The sequence below is a fragment of the Gracilinanus agilis genome, chromosome 2 (genome assembly GCF_016433145.1).
Source record: "Gracilinanus agilis isolate LMUSP501 chromosome 2, AgileGrace, whole genome shotgun sequence".
Lineage (NCBI taxonomy): Eukaryota > Metazoa > Chordata > Mammalia > Didelphimorphia > Didelphidae > Gracilinanus > Gracilinanus agilis.
Genome location: NC_058131.1, coordinates 320,632,017 through 320,655,218, shown reverse-complemented (window position 1 = coordinate 320,655,218; position 23,202 = coordinate 320,632,017). Strand labels below are relative to the sequence as shown.

The 23,202-nt window shown below is 37.0% G+C and overlaps 2 protein-coding genes across 2 annotated transcripts in view; both read left to right on the top strand.

Annotated features, from left to right (window-relative positions):
• RABGAP1 (RAB GTPase activating protein 1) overlaps positions 1 to 23,202 on the top strand; it is a 186,399-nt gene that overhangs the window by 86,108 nt on the left and 77,089 nt on the right. The gene's annotated exons all lie outside the window — the stretch shown is intronic.
• On the top strand, positions 15,155 to 16,989 carry GPR21 (G protein-coupled receptor 21). Its single transcript, XM_044664253.1, has one exon. It carries the CDS (start codon positions 15,155 to 15,157, stop codon positions 16,202 to 16,204), a length of 1,050 nt encoding a protein of 349 aa, XP_044520188.1. The 3' UTR covers positions 16,205 to 16,989.

The window sequence follows — 23,202 nt, the reverse complement described above, 5'->3', positions numbered from 1 at the left end:
TCTTAGATTATTTAGTGTTCCACCCTCACCCTGTGAATTATTCTTCTGATTACTATAATAGTGAATATTATAATAGTGAATAGAGTTCACTACAGAGAATTATACATAACATTTCTCTACATAGGAATACAGATAATTAGATCTCACTGAGGCCCTTAAAAAGGCAGATTTAAAAATTATAAGTTTTCTTTCTTTTCGCTCTGTATCTTATTTACCTTTTCAGTTTCTCTCGATTTTTGTGGTTCGATATCAAACTTTCCATTTAGCCCTGGTCTTTTCTGTGCAAATACCTGGAATTCTTCAATTTTGTTGAATGCCCATACTTTCCCCTGGAAATATATAGTCAATTTTGATGGGTAGTTGATCCGTGGTTGCAGGCCCAGCTCTCTTGCCTTTCTGAATATGGTATTCCAAGCCTTACGGTCTTTTAGCGTGGAGGCTGCCAGATCCTGTGTGATCCTGATTGGTGCTCCTTGATATTTGAATTGTCTCTTTCTGGCTTCTTGTAAGATTTTTTCTTTTGCTTGAAAGCTTTTGAATTTGGCAATAATATTTCTAACCGTTTTCTTCTCTGGGTCGAATGTAGTGGGTGTTCTATGAATCCTTTCAATGTCCATATTGCCCTCTTGTTGTAGGACTTCAGGGCAATTTTGCTGAATAATTTCTTTTAGTATGGAGTCCAGGTTTCTATTAATTTCTGGTTTTTCTGGAAGACCAATTCTTCTCAAATTGTCTCTTCTAGACCGGTTTTCTTGGTCTGTCACTCTCTCATTGAGATATTTCATGTTTCCTTCTATTTTTTCAGTCTTTTGACTTTGTTTTATTAGTTCTTGTTGTCTTGAGAGATCATTAGCTTCCAATTGCTTAATTCTAGCCTTTAGGGATTGATTTTCGGCTATTATCTTTTGGTTTTCGGCCATAATCTTCTGGTTTTCGGCCATAATCTTCTGGTATTCCTTTTCAATCTGGTCATTTCTGGTGTTCAATTACAAGATTTTACCTTTTAAACAGTTATTTTCTTGCCAGATCTCTTCCATTTTCCTCAAAATCTCAGTTTTGAACTCTTCCATAGCTTGTGAGGAGTTTTCCTTATTTGAGGAGGGTCTGGATGCTTGTTTGTTCTCCTCCTCTGTTTGCTCGGTTGTCTGGATTTTCTCTGTGTAAAAGTTGTCGAGTGTTAAAGGCTTCTTTTTCTTGTTGTTATTCTTTCTCTTCTGAACTTCCTGAGTCTGGGTAGCCATCATTAGCCCAGCAGCTTCTCAGGTTTATCCTCGCGCTCAGTGTCTATCCGCGGTCTATTGGCTCCTGATGTCTGAGTTCTGGTTTTTTCCAAGGTCAAGCCCCCTGGTGGAACCCCTTGCTTGATCCTCTGCAGGAGGTTCCTTTACAAGTCTCAGGGCGCTGCTTCCACAGTCGTATACCCGTCTGCACTGGTTCCCCACTCAGGTTTTCAGAGCTTTAGTTCCTGGCTGTGTCTGCCTCCACCCATGCCTCCGCCCGTGCCTGTGCTCTCAGCTCGTGCTCTGCACCTGGCGTCCACTCTCTGCTCCCGCGCTCAGATTTCACTTGCGTTCTTTGGCTTATTGGGGTCCTAAATCTTGCTGCTCTCAGGAACAGGCCCCGGAGCTGCCAATGACTTGATGGGTGCCCCAAACTTGCTCTATTTCTTTTTAGCTGGCTTCAGAGATATTGATGTTGTGTGTGGAGGGGGTGGGGGTGGGGTGGTTGCTCAGCCCGCGATTTAGTGAGAGCCCTTTATAGTCTGGAAATGTCTCGATTCCACGTACCTTCCACGCTGTGCCCTGTTGTGGGGTTCCTCCATTCGTCTGGACTTGTTTTTATGTCCCCTTGAAGAGTTTTGTGTGTTTCGGTCAGGAGAGGTTAAGAGCTGCTTCTTACTCTGCTGCCATCTTATCCCGGAACCCTGCTGCTAAATTATAAAGAACAAGTGTGGCTCAAAAAAAGGGAGACATGTAAACATACTCCCTCATTCTTTAGAGCTGAAAAGTACATAAATGTTGCACATTGCACATATTTTCAGATACTAGGAGAAATAATGACAATAAAAAAGGTATCAGTAGACAGTTAAAAAAGAAGAAGAATATAAATAACCTAAAGGGAAATGGAAAGATTGCAGTAAACCAAACTATGTTAAGAAAAACAAAAATGAGAAGAGGATATGGACTGGTCAGGGAACAAAAATAAGAGAGGACAGACAGCCCAGGTGGTGCTTGGTTCCTCTGAAACATGAAATATGTGGGTTAGTTTCTACAGGGAGGATCAATTAGGATGTGTGGATAATAATGGCAGAGTTTGAAAAGTGATAAAGAGGTGGTAATGTGTATTAGGTTCAGGAGTATACTGAACTAAAGGCCCTTTTACTAGACACCAATCTCCAGTGATACAGAAATCAAACAAATAAAATTTTTAATTGGCTGAGGTTTTTTCCCAGTTATACTCCATAATGATTATTAGGGACCAAGAAATATGAAAGTGACTTCAAAATTGTAAAAGAAAAAAATTTCTATTTAGGCTTTTTTAATGTTATAAAGCTTTTTGACTTTTGAAATGCCTATAGAACATGTAATAGGAAATCCCCAAAAGGTAGTTGGTAATATGGGACTAGAATCCAGGAGAGAGATTATGAGAGCCCAGAAAAGGATGGGGGGCACCATGGTAAGACATGGTTATGATTAGTGAGTGTGATTTGGTTGAAGATCCAGCAAGGGAGCAGAGATACCTAGTATAGAAAGATTTCTCAGGGACTTTAGCCAAGAAGCTAAAGAAAGAAACCAGATAGATAGCTAGTGAGTTTTAATAAAGATTTTTTTAAGGATGGGGGAGACATGAGTATGTTTGTAATAGGGAAGGAGCCGGTAGGGAGAGATTAGAAGAGAGAAACTAGAGATGATAGTGGTGGGGAAATACACTGGAGAAAACAAGAAGGTGATGTGGGATCAAAGGTGTGTGGAGACACATTTGCTTTGGCTAGGACAAGGGCTACCTCTTCATTCAATCTCAGAGTGAAAGAGATAGTTGGGAGAATATGTCTACATAATATGATATGAGTAGGAAGAGAGAACTGGAAACTCACAGAATGCTGTGGGTGTGTGAGAGAAATGAAAATTAAGGTCCTTAGCTGAGATGATGGGAGGAGCAGGTGGTAGGGAAGTCTTGTAGCAGTGAGCTTTGAAATAGCCACTATAGAGAAGAATATTGAATTGACTAGAGAGAGGTACCAAGTTGCCTTGTTTGAATGAGTGCCCAAATGAGATTAGGTAACCCTTAGGAATATACCTTTAATATCCATCCCCAAATGTCTTGAATGAATAGTTAATGCTCACTTTGTGCTAAGCATGGTGCTATTAAAATTAGGAACATCTAGTATATCTAGTTTCATTAGAATATAGAGTTCGAGAAGTGGAGTACTGCAAATTATCACTGAAAAGGGAGGTCAAAACCAGATTGTAGAAGACTAAATAATATCTAAAGAGTTAGCATTTCATTCTGTAGGAAAGAGAGTCACTGAAGGTTTGGGAAGTAGGACTGATATATTAGTTAGCTTAAATTTTTGCAAACATATGAATGATGCATAGAAGAGGGACAAATACCTTGCTCTTTAGATATCACTTTTGTGCAACCATTTTTTGCTTGACAAAGAAAACGTATTTGAAAATATATAACAAAGCAGCTAGGTAGCACAGTAAATAGAGCACCAGGCCTGGGGTCAGGAAGACTCAGGTTCACATCTGGACTCACTTCCTAGTTGTGTGACCTTGAGCAAGTCAAAACCCCAATTGCCTGGTCCTTAACACTATTTTGTCTTAGTAGATATAAAAAGACAGAAGGTAAGGGTCTAAAAAAGAAAGAAAATATGTAACAACATTCCTATCCCCACCACTCATCACTATTCTACCATAACAACTCAAGTACAGTGTAGTGGGTTAGATTTAGATTGGAGGAGAACAAATAAGTAATCATATCCAAACCTTCCCAAAAAAATGAAAACTGGTCACAAGCTCTTGAAGAGTTCAAATCTGAGATTATGAGAAAGATGGAAGAGATCTGGCAAGAAAATAACAGTTTAAAAGGAAGAATTTCATAATTGGAAAGTGAGGTTCAGAAATCAAATGAATTGATAAGCAAATTGAAGACCAGAAATGACCAGCTGGAAGCCTTGAAGAACCAAACAGACCAGATTGAAAAGAAAAACCAAAAGATTATAGCCGAAAAACAGTCTCTAAAGGCTAGGATTGGGCAATTCAAAAAAGATGCCCCAAAATCGAAAAAATTGATAAGCAAATTGGAAACCAAAACCAAACAGCTAGAAAACAGGATAGACAGAATCAAAAAGGAAAATCAAAAGATCATAGTAGAAAACCAGTCTCTAAAGACAAGAATTGGGCAATTAGAAGCTAATGATCTCTCAAGACATCAAGAACAAATAAAAGAAAGTCAAAAGACTGATTAAATAGAAGGAAACATGAAATATCTCACTGAGAAATTCACACATCAAGAAAATAGGTCTAGAAGAGATAATTTGAGAATCATTGGTCTTCCTGAAAAAGCAGAAATTAATAGAAATTTGGACTCCATACTAAAGGAAATTATTCAGCAAAATTGCCCTGAAGTTCTACAACAAGAGGGTAATATAGACATTGAAAGGATCCATAGATCGCCCTCTACACTAAACCCTGAAAAGACAACCCCCAGGAATATAATAGCCAAATTCAAGAGCTTCTAAGTAAAAGAAAAAAATTTTACAAGAAGCCAGAAAGAGACAATTCAGATATCAAGGAGCACCAATGAGGATCACACAAGATCTGGCAGCCTCCACACTAAAACACCGCAAGGCTTGGAATATGATATTCAGAAAGGCAAGAGAACTGGATCTACAACCAAGAATCACCTACCCATCAAAACTGACTATATACTTCCAGGGGAAAGTTTGGACATTCAACAAGATAGAAGATTTCCAAGTATTTGCATAGAAAAGACCAGGACTAAATGGAAAGTTCGATATCGAACCACACAACCCAAGAGAAACATGAAAAGATAAATAAGAAACAGAGAGGAAAGAAAGAAAACTCTTATTTTTAAATTTGCCTCTTTAAGGGCTTCAATATGATCTAATTATTGGTATTCCTATGTGGATAAATGTTATGTATAATTCTCTTTAAGGAACTCTATTCACTATTGTAGTATTCACTATTATAATAATTAGAAGAATTATTCATAGGGAGAGTTGGAATACTAAATGGTCTAAAATGATATGGGGGTGGGAAAGAGGGAGGTGAATAGTAGAGGACACCAAGAGAAACAACTCAAAGAACTCCCTAAGAAAAAATCGCTAGGGCCTGATGGATCCAGAGGTGAATTCTATCAGATAGTCAAAGAACAACTAACTCCAATACTATACAAATTATTTGATATAATAAGCAAAGAAGGAGTCCTACGAAATTCCTTTTATGACACAAATATGGTACTGATTCCAAAACCAGGTAGACCAAAAACAGAGAAAGAAAACTACAAACCAATCTTCCTAGTGAATATAGATGCAGAAATCTTAAATAGAATACTAGCAAAAAGACTCCAGCAAGTGATCAAGAGGATTATCCACCATGATCAGGTGGGATTTATACTAGGAATGCAAGGATGATTCAACATTAGGAAAACCATCCACATACTTCACCATATCAACAAGCTAACAAACAAAAATCACATGATTATATCAATAGTGCTGAAAAAGCCTTTGACAAAATACAGCATCCATTCCTATGAAAACACTGGAAAGTATAGGAATAGAAGGACCTTTCCTAAAAATAATAGACAACATATATATCTAAAACTATCAACAAGCATCATATACAATGGGGATAAATTAGAATACTTCCCAGTAAGATCAGGTGTGAAACAAGGATGCCCATTATCACTTCTATTATTTAACATTGTACTAGAAATACTGGCAGTAGCAATTAGAGAAGAAAAAGAAATTGAAGGCATTAGAATAGGCAATTAGGAGACTAAGCTATCACTCTTTGCAGATGACATGATGGTCTACTTAAAAAATCCTAGAGAATCAACTAAAAAGCTAGTAGAAATAATCAACAACTTTAGCAAAGTTGCAGGATATAAAATAAATGCACATAAATCATCAGCATTTCTATGTATTTCCAACACATCACAGCAGCAAGAGGTAGAAAGAGAAACACCATTTAAAATCACCCTAGACAATATAAAATACTTAGGAATCTACCAAAACAAACACAGGAATTATACAAACACAACTACAAAATGCTTTCCAAACAATTAAAACTAGATCTAAACAATTGGAAAAACATTGATTGCTCATGGATAGGACGAGCTAACATAATAAAAATGACCATCCTACTCAAATTAATATACCTATTTAGCGCCATACCTATCAAATTACCTAAAAACTTCTTTACTGAATTGGGAAAAACTATAACAAATTTCATTTGGAATAACAAAAGATCAAGAGTTTCAAGGGAAATAATGAAAAATAATGTGAAGGAAAGTGGCTTAGCAGTACCAGATATTAAACTATAAAGCAGCGGTCATCAAAACAATATGGTACTGGCTAAGAGACAGAAGGGAGGATCAGTGGAATAGACTTGGGGTAAGTGACATCAGCAAGACATTATATGATAAACCTAAAGAGTCCAACTTTTGGGACAAAAATCCACTATTTGCCAAAATCTGCTGGGAAAATTGGAAAACAATATGGGGGAGATTAGATCAACATCTCACACCCTACATCAAGATAAATTCAGAATGGATGAATGACTTGAACATAAAGAGGAAAACTATAAATAAATTAAGTGAACATAGAATTGTATACTTGTCAGATCTCTGGGAAAGGAAAGATTTTAAAACCAAGCAAGAGTTAGAGAAAATTACAAAATGTAAAATAAATGATTTTGATTATACTAAATTAACAGGCTTTTGTACAAACAAAAACAATGCAAGCAAAATCAGAAGTGAAACAACAAAATGGGAAAAAATCTTTATAACAAAAAACTCTGATGGTTCTAATCACTCAAATATACAAGGGGTTATATCAATTGTATAAAAAATCAAGCCATTCCCCAATTGATAAATGGGCAAGGGACATGAATAGGCAATTTTCAGATAAAGAAATCAAAAGTATTAATAAGCACATGAGAAAGTGTTCTAAATCTCTAATAATTAGAGAAATGCAAATCAAAACAAGGCTGAGGTTTCACCTCACACCTAGCAGATTGGCTAAAATGATAGCAGGGAAGAGTAATGAATGCTGGAGGGGATGTGGCAAAATTGGGACATTAATGCATTGTTGGTGGAGTTGTGAACGAATCCAACCATTCTGGATGGCAATTTGGAACTATGCTCAAAGGGCTATAAAAGATTTCCTGCCTTTTGATCCAGCCATACCATTGTTGGGTTTGTACCCTAAAGAGATCATAGATAAACAGACTTGTATGAAAATATTTATAGTCACGATTTTTGTGGTGGCAAAAAACTGGAAAATGAGGATATGCCCTTCTATTGGGGAATGGCTGAACAAATTGTGGTATATGCTGGTGATGGAATACTATTGTGCTCAAAGGAATAATAAACTGGAGGAATTCCATGTGAACTGGAAAGACCTCCAGGAATTGATGCAGAGTGAAAGGAGCAGAGCCAGAAGAACATTGTACACAGAGACCAATACACTATGGTAAAATAGAATGTAATGGACTTCTGTACTAGCAGCAGTGCAATGATCCATAACAATTCTGAGGGACTTATGGAAAAGAACGCTACCCACATTCAAAGGAAAAACTACAGGAAAGGAAACACAGAAGAAAAGCAACTGCTTCAACACATGGGTTGAGGCAGACATGATTGGGGATGTAGACTCGAAACTACCACACCAATGCAACTATCAACAATTTGGAAATAAGTCTTGATGGACGACACATGTTAAAACCAGGGGAAATGTGCATCAGCTATGGGGGAAAAGTGGGGGGTGGGTGAAGTGGAAAGTAAGAACATGAATCATGCATGATAACTTTTCTAAAAAATAAAAATTATTAAAAAACACAAACAACTTCTAGCTTTGTTAATTTTTTTCAATTTTATTAATACATTGTCAGATTTTCAGAATTTTTACCTTAGTTTTTATTTTTGGGTTCCCTAATTTTTTAAGTTCCATACCCATTTTGTTGATCTTTCTTTTGTTAATAAAATTGTTTAGAGATATAAATATTCTAAAGACTTATGACTGCAGCCCAAAATTTTTGGTATGTTGTCTTACTGTTGTAATTATCTTTAATGAAATCTATGTTGTATTTTTTGACCCAGCAATTCTTTAAAATTTTGCTGGCCTCCAGTTTTTTTTAATTTTTATTGATTAATTTAGACTATTTTTCCATGGTTACATGATTCATGTTCTTTCCCTCCCCTCCTCTCTTTCCTTCCCAGAGCTGACAAGCAATTCCACTGATTTGGGTTTTTCAAATTTTATTTTAATTAATTAATTAATTGAGGATATTTTCCCATGGTTACATGATTGATTCATCTTCTTTCCCTCCCTTCCGCCTCCCAGAGCCAGAGCAGTTCCACTGGGTTTTATATGTATTATTGTTCAAAACCTATTTCCATATTATTAATATTTGCAATAGAATGATCAAAGTGAACATCCCCAGTCATATACCAATCAAACCATATGGACTTCAGTTTTTAATTATTTTTTCATCAACCCTTTATTACATATAATTTGGATTGCATTGTGATCATCAAAGGATGCTTGTAATATTCCTGCTTTTCTGCATTTGTTAAAGGGGGTTTTGCGTCCCATCTGTCTATATTTGTCATCTCTACTTCCTCACTGATTCCCCAACTCCTCTACAGAAATCCTTCTAGGGTCACAAGTGATCTTGACTGGTGAAGCTATTAGCTGTTTTTTGGTCTCATCCTTCTCAAAGTTTCTGCAGCTCTGTATACTGTTGAACACTGCTTCTTCCTGAACATTCTTTCCTTCTTTGATTGCAGTGACATTGTTCTCTCTTGGTTCTTCTGATTCTCCTCTCCTCAGTCCCATGTATCTCCTGTCCTCAGGTAGGGTGTTCCCCAAAGTTCTGTCCTAAGCCATCTATTCTTCTTTCTGTTTCTTGATGATCTTGATTGCTTCCATGGTTTTATATATCATCATTTCTATAGGGATGGTTTCCATATATATGTGTGTATTTGAATATACATGTGCATATAGTTTTGGGAATATCAATTACACATATTTGGAATACAGATATGTGGAATATGCATATATGATGCTATATGTTTGTGTGTGTGTATATATATATACATATATACATATATACATATCCTGTTTCAGTGCATATTCATTTCTTTATTGAATTCAATCATTCTCTCTCACTCCAAAAAAACAAAATTCATCTCCCTTGCTTATTCACTCCCTCCCCCAAAATCTTGCCCTTCCTTTTAGCTTCCTCATTTGTATTAAGGCTACCAATGTGCTCCCACATTAACCCTGGAGTCATCTTCAACTCTTATCAATTGTAGTCAGGCCTTCTTACATCCTTCCCCTTCTCCCTACCCTCAGACTCTTTATTCTGGCTAAGACTCTAGCCTCCATACTTCTACTTTCAGGCTTTTCCTTCTTCGGTCCTTCCTCTTTAAGGCTACCAAAGAATACTTCCTAAGACTTAAATCTGACCACATCACTTCCCTGCCCAAAAATTGTCAGTGACTCTCCCCTCTTTATGAGGATAAATTATAAATAGTAGCCTTTAATATTTTCTACTGTCTGAAATTTTCAACCTTTATTTCACTGTCCTCCTTCACAACCTTTATGGTGCAGCTAAATTAAAAGTGTTTTGCTTCACTGAACTTAGCTCTTCATTTCCTGCTTCAGTGTATACAATCTCCCTGCTATGTTCTTGGTTCTTAGAATCATTGTTTTCCAGTACTTCCTCTGTGAAGCCTTCTCTGATTTCCTTTTTGTTATTGTTCAACCTCTTCCTCAGTTTTCCTTACATATTTCTTTGTATATATGTTTCCTCCAAGTAAAATGTAGAGTTCTTCAGGGCAAGGACTGTTTAATTTTTGCCCTTTACATTTTCTTCCAGACAGTGGATACCTTGTAAACATTGGTTTGAAGTAGACATTCATGGAAGCCCACTCTTAAACAATGTCTTAGAAGAGTGAACATTCAGAAAAACCCAGACTAATTTGCTAGGCTTGCTGTTTGACTACATTCCAACTATGAATCCAAAGGGCAGTGTTACATATAGCTAGAGATGCTAATCCAAAGGATAAGAGCCTCTCTGCACAAAAAAAATGAAATGAAATTAGAATAAAAGTGCTCAAAAGATGCCAACTAATGTAGAATCCAAATGTCATAGTGTCCATGAGAGTAAAAGCCACTACATTATGGAAACTCTTGAATGCTGGGCAAGTGAGTTTGAACTTTCTTCCAGCTTTGTTACCAGCTCTGCACAAAGAAAGTAATTTCTTTGATAGTTTATGACAGTGATGGCAAACCTATGGCACACAGAGTGCTCTCTGTAGGCACACAGCAGTCCTCCCCAACCCTCCAGTTTGTTACTAGATAGGCAGAGGGACGCTGGTGGAGCTGCTCCCCTCCCCATCTCCACCATGCCGCATGAAATTTTTTCACATTCCCTGCCCAGCAGCCAATGGGAGGACACAGGGGATAAGGTGGACTTCTCACAGGTGGCAGAGCTGGAGGGGAGGAGAGTGCTCGGGCCACTCCCCTCCCTCTCTCTACACTCACTGAGGAAATTTCTCACTTCACTTGGCCCTCCACCCACTCCCTCCCCTGTGTTCAGGGTACACCTGGCTCTCAGTGGAGAGGAGGGCATGGCACATGATCTTGGGGGGTGGACAGACACAGCACCTGATTGGGGGGTGTAGCACTCTTATCTCTAAAAGGTTCACCATTACTGGTTTATCGCATGATGATATGGAGCAAAGAGTGAGTAAAGTCAAAAAGAACTATCAGGAACCTAGTATTCAGTAATGTAGGAAGGTGGTCATGAGTATCTCTACAAGGATGATGATATTGACAATAGAGAGGAAGGGAAAATGTGAGATAGATTGTGAAGGTAGAATCAATCTGACTGTTTGGAAAAGGAAAAGAATGTTTTCAAAGTTGTGAACCCGAGACTGCCGACAGAAATTGCAAAGTCACAAGGAGCAGCAGGTTTCAGGGAAATAATAATAAACTTGAGTTGGGACATTTTAAATTTTGAGGTGTTTCTAGTCACATAATATTTTTACCTGTTTTATAAGATTATATTACTTGTAACTTTTTGACATTCAATTCCATAATGCTTTCCAAATGAATTTGTTTTACAAATAAATTGACTTGTTTTAGATTTGGCTTCTAATTCTCCTAACAAGGAGATTAAGGATTTTCTGGCAGAAGTAGTTTCATTCTTGAGCATCTCATTGAGGGGCAGCTATTTTGCCAGTTAAACTTTTTTCAGGAAATGATTCAGGTAATAATTGAGGCTTATATTTTTGTTTTAATTTTCCTTTTTTTTTTTCATTTTCCAGCAGCACAAGCAAATGAGCTATCTTCTCATCTGCATTATTCTAATCTGATACTGATTTTTACCTTTTTTTAATTAGTCAACAGTCTGATTGAACACAGACAGCATTTTTTGCTGTGTTCTTCAGTATTAGAAGTTCTGCTGAGAAATAATCATTGCATAGATGCCCCATGGTACAGTGGAAAGTATTGATTTGAGGTCAGAGGACCTGTGCTCAGATCCCACCTCTGCCAGTCCTTGTGTGACCTTGGGAAAGTTAACTTGATATCCATAGGCCTCATTTTCCAAAATAGATGATGTCTGAGTTCCTTTCAGTTCTGTGTGTGCTTCTCTGATTAAATCTATAGGCATATCTCATGGAAAAGATTTATGAATCTTTCTTATCCTAAACACACTCAAAGAACATAAATACATGTACCCAATCTACCTGTTAATAATCCTATTCATCTACCTGTACTAATCTCCAGTGGCTTCGCTTCCTCATCAGAAATGATCAATTCTTCATCAGAGTTTTCTGTGTGCTTATCATGTTTCTATTTGTATATGCACTACAATTTCCTTGAAAGATGGACATGTGTTTCCCTTGACTATAAATGGGGTAGTAACAGCAAGTATCTCCTAGGGTTATTGTCAGGATCAAGTGGGATAATATTTGTAAAGCATTTGGTTAGCAGAGTACCTGACACGTAGTAGGCACTGTACAAGTGTTGGCTATTGTTATTTTTAGTTATTAATTAAATATTAATATGATACATAATATAGCATGATTCATCCCCATAGTTCTTTACAATTTATACCACATTGTTCTCACAACCCTTTAAAACATGTAGTATGAATATTACCATCTCTATTTTATATTATAGATAAGGAAACTAAGGCTCTGAGAATTTAAGCTGACTTGCCCATTTTTACACTTTAGTAAGTGGTGCAGCCAAAACACATCCAGGTCTCTTTGATATCAAGCTCTGAGGTATTTCCACTCATTTTCTGTTACAGACTGCATACTCATCAATGCTAAACACAGATCCTACTTTATACAGTGTAAATCTTTAATAAATTTGTGAACTTGAAATGCTTAATTATGTTAAATCAGTGTTAATTCACTTAAGAAATCATCATCTTATAAGCAGAATACTGAGCAAAGTAAGCTTTGTCTAGATTGCTATATCTTAGGCATACTATATTAATTACATTCATTTAGTCAGATGAAGGGAGCCACTCAATGGGGATATTGTAGAAAGGAATCGTATAAAACTAGACTAGTCATTTCTACTCTAACCCCTGGCTCCCTCTTAGCTGGAATTTCTGGTGTAGCCATCAAATTGTGAAACTTAAATGAACTTGGGGGCTTCTTTCCTGATTAGACAAACATCGTTTCCCAAATGAGTTTAATCACAAAGTAAATGGTAGCTTTTCACATTTCAAAAACAAACACTAACAGAAGATAGACAGAATGAGGGAAGCAAAAGGAAAATCATAATTGAGGTGTGTTACATGTATAGCATCAGCTAAGCCATCAGACATGTTGGCACATTCAGAAACTGCTCTTATTTGCTTCCTTCTCTAAAAATTTTGTATAGACCCAAATTTAATGGGATAAGAATTCAGAAAAGTGTAAACTATCAAAAATTGGCATTTCTGACCTAAAAATGATAACCATTTATTTCTATCATTACCAGTTTCATTTTGTTCATCTTATTCGAACAAAAAGTAAAATAGAAAAGTTGCCTTCTGAAACTTCCTCTAATTCCTCAACCAGATTGGGGATAGATATGGGTGTATTCATTTCCCTGCTTTGAGAGGTCCCTGTTTGCTGGAGTAAGACTTTTAGCAAGATGACAGAAGCTTGAAAGCATTGGTGTTATGTATAACACTGCCATTTTCTTCAGTATATCTAAGTTTGAGTCCAAGTACGCTGTGGTTTTCTTTATGAATTTGCTGTCCTTCCCATTTTTCAGAACAGGTAAAATGCTTTGTTGTGTTGAGTTTTTTTTTTGTTGTTGTTTTTTACTCTTAACTCACAAATTATGTTGACCCTCTCTTAACATTTATTAGTTAATACTAAGTGAAACATGAATAAGTGACATTGTGTTGAATTCTTGGCCTCAGAACTTGAGCTGCTTAAATTGTGGTCTTTGGGTCACCATGCACTGTTAAAATGCTTTTCATTTTTGGCATGTTGCTTTTTTGTTTTCTCTGGGAAAATGCAGTAAGCGAACAGGAATTTCCTCTCTTCAATACTGCTTCTTTTGGCGGTGTTTTTTGGTCTGACTCTGAAGACAATGTCATGATAAGGACCTTCTCACAATCTCAGTATTGCTCTGCTTTGGTTCATCTGGAGAAAGGAGAGAATTCCAAAGCCCTTTGTAGGAATCTTTTCTTAACAGGCTGAAACCATAGCTTCGAAAGCTGCTCTTTAGGCTGCAGTTTCCCTCTTATCAACTCCCTCTCCCCTCTCCCGCCCCCTCCATTCCGTCTGGAAAGCAAGAAACACCTCTCTGCTGGTGCATTAAAATGAGCTGAAGGATGCCAGGATATATGCGCCTGCGTTTTCCCCTCCTTCCTCTTTCAAACGCCCCCCCTTTTCCCCTCCCCCTCAGTATTTCCCTCCTCAGTGTCTCAGTTCTGCAGTAAAGGAGACTGAAGCACATTCCAGCTTTGCAGGGCTTGCTGATTGAGGATGTGTTGTGGCTTTTGTTTGGATGGAAACATATGGAAATTGCAGGTAATGCTTTGAAAATTAAGCTAGTCAAGTGCATTCTGTCAGGATGTTTTTGAGTAAGACAAAAAGAATGTCTGTTTTAGAACTAAAGAAGAAACTGACTAAACTATGTTGTTTCGTTCTTTTAAATGACATTGTAAAATATTTTTTTAAACCTCAAGTATAATAATTAACTTAATCAGATCCCTTTTCTTTCTTCCTCCTAAAAAAGATCAATTAAAGACAGAGTTAGATTTGTTTGTATTCTACTTCATTTAGATTTTTCATGTTGTATCAGTCTTAAGGTTTTGTTGCTATGTCTTTTCTGTAGCATTAAAGGTTGATTTTATGGGATGTTACAAAGGGTTTAAGAGAGTGAGTCCTAGATAGCAGTATTTGATAAGGGGGTGACTGTGTTTATACCAGCATGTTAGTCTTATACCAGCATGAAACGTAAAACACTCTCTCCTTTTCTTCTATCAGCTGCTCAGAGGAGACACATTACAACTCCTGCTGAAGCCCCTAGCCTTCCTCCCTTCTCTTCTGCCCCTTCCCCTTCCCCTCACTTGACTTGAAGAAAGTGTCCCCGAGGTTGGCCTCATCCCTGGTGCTATGTACACAGTGAAGTTGCCACTATGGCCATTACCAGGACTGGTCATACAACTGCTGTGGGCTGTGGATGCCACAAGGAAGGTATAGAGCAGTCACATTTAAAGGGAAATTGCACTGCAGGAAACGCACAAGGAGGGCAGCACCCGGAGTAAGTGGATCAAGGCTCCTCTGGTGTCAGCCCCCACTCAGCCCATGGCAGTGACAGCAGCTATGCCCCCGAGAAGCAGGAGCATGAAGTGAAGACGCTGTTGCAGCCCTCAAGATGAACTCCACCTTGGAGGGTAATCAGAGCAGCCACCCCTTTTGCCTTCTGGCAGTTAACTATTTGGAGACTATCAATTTTTGCCTCTTGGAAGTAATGATCATTGTTTTTTTAACTGTGCTGATCATTTCAGGCAACATCATTGTGATTTTTGTTTTTCATTGTGCACCTTTATTAAACCACCACACTACAAGTTATTTTATCCAGACTATGGCATATGCTGACCTCTTGGTGGGAGTGAGCTGCCTAGTTCCTTCCCTATCATTACTCCATTATCCCCTTCCATTGGAGGAATCTTTAACCTGCCAAATCTTTGGCTATGTGGTATCAGTGCTGAAGAGTGTGTCTATGGCTTCTCTGGCCTGCATCAGTATTGACAGGTACATAGCAATCACCAAACCTTTGACCTATAATACATTAGTCACACCCTGGAGACTCCGAATTTGTATTTTGGTTATTTGGCTCTATTCTACCTTGGTTTTCCTGCCTTCCTTCTTCCACTGGGGTAAACCTGGATATCATGGAGATGTGTTTCAGTGGTGTGCTGAATCCTGGTCCACTGACCCTTACTTCACCTTCTTCATTGTGATGATGCTCTATGCCCCTGCAGCTTTCATTGTGTGCTTTACCTACTTCAACATTTTCCGCATCTGCCAGCAACATACCAAGGAAATTAGTGAAAGGCGGGCACGTTTCAGTAGCCAGAGTGGAGAAGCTGGGGAGGTACAATCCTGCCCAGATAAGCGCTATGCCATGGTCCTGTTCCGCATCACCAGTGTCTTCTATATCCTCTGGCTGCCATATATCATTTACTTCTTGCTAGAGAGCTCAGCTGGTTTCAGCAACCGCACCGCATCCTTCTTGACGACCTGGCTTGCCATTAGTAACAGTTTCTGCAACTGTGTCATTTATAGTCTCTCCAATAGCGTTTTCCAAAAAGGGCTGAAGAGGCTTTCTGGGGCTGTGTGTGCCTCCTGTGTAAGGCCAACAACAGCCAAGGACCCTTGTCCTTCTAAAAGCAAAGGACTCTCTAATGGATGCCATGTCTGAAATGGCTTTCAGCATGTCTGTGTTCCTGGATGTTTTTCTTTCCAAGTATTTCTTAGTCAATTAGGAAATTCGGAACAAAAATCACATCAAGTGAATAAGAACAAAACTAAAAAGAAAAACCATCTGTGTTTGAAAGAAGATTTTTCTGAGCAGTGTTTTAGGGCCATAAGAGTTAAAACAATGAACAAAAAAATCTAATACAGTTTCTGAAATGTCAATGAAATTATTCTGGTTCTCAAACAAATGATGCCTCTTTCTGCAGCTGGCATGACTGTATCTGGATACAGGGTAGCTTCAACATCAAGGAAGATTCTTCATTTTGTGCGGCTTTATTGTACGTTTACTTCCTATTTGTGTTAGGTGTGTAAATTGTGTCTATGGCCAGGGAATGTCTGACTGTGACAGTGAATTCTAGGAATCATTATGTTTGCCAAAGTATAACTTTACTACAAGTTTCAACATTGTCAGTTGGGCCAGGGTGGGAGAGTGGCAGATTTTATGCCTCTTTTCCCTGAATAAGAGCTCTCCACAGGCTGAATAATGTGAACCCTTGAACATTAAACTTTAAAAATTTGCAATGAGCCATGCAATAATTGTGCAATCAAATCATGAGGTTGATGGAAAACTGAGCTAGCCTCAGCTCTGTGCCCTGCTTCACAACTCTGTAAAGAACCATTGTGTAGAGATATGATTTAATTTACAGGGTTTGATATGTGTGTGAGTGTGTATGTGCACATGTGCACCCACACTGTGAATGTTTGAATTCAGCCAGATTTTCCTGTTACAATAAAATGTATTTAATAAGCTAAGAAATAATTATCTTTCATGAGATAATCGTTGTGGCTACAGTTTTGCTCGTGTTGACAAGCTGAACAAATGTGTTGTTAAAATCTTATCAGAAATGATATTTGTTCTACTCATTTTATCCAAAGATGTTTGAGACCTTATCTACTGACACATCAGGGGAAAGACAAAAGACTGAGAGAAAGAAGATATTGTCTAAGACTAGAGAGTTAAAATGAACTAAAAGCATTTATTTGAAGCTTTTTTTTTTTTTTTTAGGCATGATTAGATGGAATCAATTGACTACAACAGCAGCTAATTCTTTTTTGGAAATGCTTCTAGTCTTTTGCTAGTTAAATAATACCATTAATGTTCATTTTGAGAAAATGGTTTTAAGGAATCCTCATTTTCAGGAAAGATGGGGAATTGGAACTAAGCAAAGACTGTCTTGCTTTTCTGCTTACTGGGGAGAAATCTTTTCAGGGGATCCCAATTCCTTTAAAAACTGTCCTTTTAGCCAGAGTGAATATTAACAGCAACTATTTAATTCTACAGACATACTCTTATAGAGGATGGGGGTCTGATGGTTTGGTTTTTTAAGCATAGTTGTCTTATGAACACGGTATTTAATGTATTCGTGGTTTCATCATAAAGGGTACTTCCTTTATTTACAACAACTCTTTTACTTTTTTAATCTTCACAAGTTACCATAGTTGAAAACATTATCTTTTTGTGACCAGCCTTCTGTTGATGAGTCCTTTTGCATTTAGCTGTGCTGGTTTCTTAGGCAGCAGACACAGTCTGTCATCAGCCTCATTCTTAGTAGGACTTCCTAGAGCTTTTGCTCTGCTGATATACCCTTTGAAAACTCAGGACCACCTCCACACTACATTTCAGCATCAGAAAAGGCTTTTAATAGAGGAATAGAAACTATATACATATCAGAGAATAAGCATTTCCTAAGAGTTAAGTGCTTTGCAATTTTATTTTATTTTTTTCAGGGGAAGTCTTCATAGAGGCAGTTTAATATCTTCCATTTAAGTAGACATAGTATGAATAATAATAACAACAACTCTATAGTGTTTTTCTGTGAAAGCACTTGTGAAGCTTTATTATTGAAGTACTTTCCTCAAAACTATCCTATAGGGGGGCAGCTGGGTAGCTCAGTGGAGTGAGAGTCAGGCCTAGAGACAGGAGGTCCTAGGTTCAAACCCGGCCTCAGCCACTTCCCAGCTGTGTGACCCTGGGCAAGTCACTTGACCCCCATTGCCCACCCTTACCAATCTTCCACCTATGAGAAAATACACCGAAGTACAAGGGTTTAAAAAAAAACCACTATCCTATGAAAGGTCAGTAATATGAATATTATTCCAATTTTACACATAAGAAAACTGAAGCTTAGAGACGTAGAGTGGCCTGCCCTTAGCCACTTACAATCAGAAATCCAGTATGTGTCAGATCTAGGACACAAACTTAGTTCTTCTGACTTTAAGTCTTATGATTCTTTTAGTATCATAGTGCCCTCTACCTGTATTATGTTCAATGTAATGAAAAACAAAAACAAGGAAAGAGAGTACAATAGACATCCGAGTCATTTTATAGCTCTAAGAAAAGACAGTAGGCATTATTAAATTATGTAGGCAAGCTTTCAAAATTTTATACCAGAACCCTTAGAGCCTCTGGAAGAATAGCATATTTATGTTTATAGGACTTTTATGTGGCTTTAACATACATAAGAATATATATATATGCATGTGTGCATATATATTCTAATATACAGTCTGTGCTATGCTGTTAAACAAAGTTAATTCTTTGATGATGGAGTACTTATCAAAACCCAAAGACTTCAAATCTTTGTTCTCCATGGTAGCTTGCTTGCTATTTATTCTAGATCTGATTTTGAGCTTTTTTGTAATTCAAAACTTGTCCTGAAATCATATGTTGTATTGAAAATAGCCACATGAAATCAGCACTAAGTAGAACATACCATCACCTTTTCCTACCTTCTAAAACAGTGTTATTATATTGTACCATTGTCACTCTTTATTATTAAGAGGTGAAAGTCCAAGAGGTTGAACAACCACTATCCTTTGCCCACGGTTCATAAATGCAATTTATTCATATGTGTATATAATATGTGAAATTTACATTAGTAAATATGGGAGTCTTGAAATAGCCAATTTTTGTAAATAGATTTCAGAACAGATGATAGGTCGATTTAATGTTTATAATTCTCAAGATCTGTAACTCTTTTCTGCCAGAAATGATTCTCATGCAAGAATTGAATTATATTTAATTGAACAAACATTTATTATTAAGCCCTTACTATGTAAAGAACACCTTACTTATAAAACTAAGAGAAACCAAGTTTAGATAAGATAGTCCCTTCACTTGCAAAGCTTTCAGTTAAATAAAGGCATATGATACGCCAATAGGATCATAAGATTCTTAGCCAGAAGGGCCTATAAAGAGTACTTTTCCATTCCCCTCCTTTTTATAGACGAGGAAACTAAGGCCTAGAGGTAGAAAACAGCAGGACTTGGACCCCAAGTCTTGAATCTTCTTATTTATACTATACTACACGGAGAAGAATAATGCAAAACAGTTCTTGATGAGTAGATGAGTAAAGTTTAAAAACAAACATCTTTATGATGTATAAGATAGAGAAAGGTCATTATTTTATTAAAACCTTACCTTTTGTCTTAGAATGAATACTGTGTATTGGTTCCAAGGCAGAAGAGCAGTAAGGGCTAGGCAGTGGGGGTTAAGTAACATGCCCAGGGTCACAAAGCTAGGAAGTGTCTAAGGTCAGATTTGAACCCAGTTCCTCCTGTTTCTAAGTCTGGCTCTCAATCCGCAGAGCCACCCAGATGCCCCACAAAAAGTCATTATTGATGGAAGGAAATAAAAGGCTTCATGAGACCAGTGGGAAACACTTTAGTTGGACTTTAAAGGATAGATAGGAATTCAACAAATGGCCTTGAGAAAGGGGAGAATAAAACCTTTCCAGAATTTGGAATAGCATATAAGCAAAGGCACAGAGAAAGAATGGCTCTAATAATTTTGAATGGAGTATGAATAATATAGAGACAGGTAGGATGAAATAAGGATGGATATATAAGGATAAATAAGGCCCTTGAATGTCAGATTAACCAATTTGAGAGTTTGAATAGTTTGAGTAAAGGAGACATAGCACTGGATGGATAAGGAAAATGCATCTAGCCTTTAATGAGAAGAGTGGATTGTTAAGGGAGACTGTAGGTAGGAAAAGCTATTAGGAAGCTACTGCAGTCCTCTAGACAGATGGCAAGAGGATCTATATTAGCAGTAGGAGATGGATAGAAAAGATACTGTGGAGAAATTGTTTACATTAAGTTCCTAGAAATGTCTGAATAAACTGCTGTCCTCTTAATGACCAAGAAGAAGCTGTTGCTTTTATGAGTTTCTTTCAGTTAATATATTATCAACAGATGTTTTTTCTAGTGCCAAATTCATATTATGTCACAGGTATTCTTTTATGTAAGACTCTCTTATCAGTTAGCAGGAAGGGAAATTGAACCATAAAAAGAATTTTAAAGAAAAAGCTTGACTGGTGAAGTCAGGGCCACTTATATCCATGGATGTCTAAAATTCCTTCTGTTTCTACAATTATAATATATATCACATGCCACTTATTCCTTTTCTTTGAGGAAGACAGTCTTCCTTGTGAGAAATCTTATCTTTTGGGATATTTTTTCTTTTCCATTTTTTAAAGTGTCTTCATTTGATGTCAGTTTGGTAATATGCATCTCAAATATCAAACTGCCTAGTTCAGAATGAATATATTTACATATATTTAGACACAATTACCTTACATTCTGACTGTACACCTAATTTAACTTTTTATAGTATGTTGCTGCCAGATCTCAGAAGAGGCTTTCTTTGTTTTTGGTGATTTGGCAACACTGACATAACAGCAAATTCTTCCATAGCACTTTTGGAAATAAGGCTATTTTGATTTTCATATTTAAAAATCATTTCTAACAGTTGCTTCTAATGGTCTTATTAAAGTTCAGTCTTGATTGTTTGATAGCAGTGACAGATGACAGTGATTAGCAAAGGCCATACGTTCCACTAAACTGCTTTCCTGAGAAGGATCATCAACCATATTAAAAAAGAATGGATATTTAAGAGCACTTTTAATGAAATTATTGACTATGATTCAAAACCCCATCTGTAAAAAATGTTTTTCTAGGTTTCTTTGCCAAGCATATGTAAAAATAGTTGACTTGAGTAATGTTCATTAAATTACTAGCATCAAAGCTTGAATTTTCACATTAGAAATGTGGCTCTGAAATTAGAAGTGTGTTCTCTGGCTTTGAAGTTGAAAAATGAGGACCTGATGTAAGGCTGGAACTAGCAAAGTTAGTCCTTTTAAAGAGAACTCTATCTACCTTTCAGATTAGGCAAAAGATTTTTAGCTTTCTCTTTAGATATAATTCTCCCCATCCCTCATTTGAAAAAAAGGCAATATAGATTGACTATGGAAGACATTGATTAGTTTATATGACTGTTTTTAATCACAAAAATTACAAATTAACTTTGAAATAGAGACCCATTTCTATATCCAAAGATTTAGAAGAATTTGAAGACAACTCTAAGAAACTTTTCTTAATTTAGAATTTTGAAAAATCTTTATCAGAATCATTATTATCTAAATGATTTTTGCACATTCTTATGATTTCAGATAACATAAAGGGAAAAATTAATTATGCTTTTAAAAACAAAAATAATTACTCCCTATAATTAGATCGGCTTACTCCAAGATTCAAAGAACTTAAATGCTTACTATATCCAAGGTCATTTGCACAATACAAGGTATATAATGTAGATATAACAAAGTGACTGCTCTCAAGGAAGGAAAAGGCATATACAAGTAATTATGATGAATAGGAGTGCGGTAAGTACAGAGGAAAGGTACAGATTAATTGCTATTTGAAATCTAGAGGAATAGAATAGTTGGAACTTAAGAATCACAGAAGGCTCCTTTCCTTGTTTGTCCTTGGAAGGGTGGGAAGCACTGGAACACCAAAAATGGAGGTAGCCATAGATTCCAGATGAAAAGCAAAGACAGAGAAATGAAAGAGGAGAGGAGAGTGGAGAGTGGTCTACTTTGGATAAACTTAAGCAGATATAAGGGCCTACTATTATATAAAACTAAATAGGCAAATTGGAGCAAGATTATAAGTCCTCGAATGCCAGGATCTGTAATTTAGATTTTAATTGGTAGGAAGCCACAGAAAATTTCTAAGTAGGAAAGTAAAACTGACATCAGATTTGCAAGCATTTCACTTTGCTTTTCTTCACAGTTAGATAAGAGGTAGGTCAGTATTCCTGCCATAGCTTAGTGTATTTAGAGATAGCATAATATAATGGAAAGAGAACTGGATTCAGATTCAGAAAATGTGGGTTCAAATCCCAGGTCTGTCACTACTACCTATACAGTGTTAGACAAGTTGCCTAATTTCTCCCAACTTCAGTTTCCTCATATATAAAATTATTGGGTTGGAACAAGACATCTTTAAAGTAATATTGTGACTCCTGGGTAATATGCAGGACATGAACAATCTCAGTTTCAGAACCAATTGTTAGGTTGCTTCTCTATACTACCCCTATATTTAGCAAGCTGAGAAAGGTAGGGAAGGTCAATAAATTTCTTCTTTCATTTGAAAATAACATCATTTATAATTGCTTCTTTCTGGATAGGCTGCTTTTTTCTCCCATCACTCACTTTTCTTCAGGGTAGCTGCAGCCATCATATTGCTAGTGGGGTTAGGACACTGCCAGAAGGCAAACAGAGACCATAGCTAAACAGGACACAACATGGTTAAGAGAGCGGGGTGGAGATGGGGTGCAGCAGAACAAGAGAGCTTTCTAATATTCCTTTTTTCTAGACAGTTTCACACTGAACAACACATGAATGTTTTATCTTAAAGAAGTGGAGCTATATACTCCATGAATATTACAGTAAAGGTTTGAAGCTGCCAACTGAGAATAACACCCAAGAACAATACTTTTTAAGTACACAGAAGAACACAATTTTCAGATCTTGCTTAGGTGGGGTACACAAGTGACTTCTCTATTTCAGGAATGGCATGGATTCTTTAGGGATTACCCAGTGTTATACAAGAAATCTTCTAGGTCATCTTTAGTTTGGCCTTCAATGCAAGAGATGA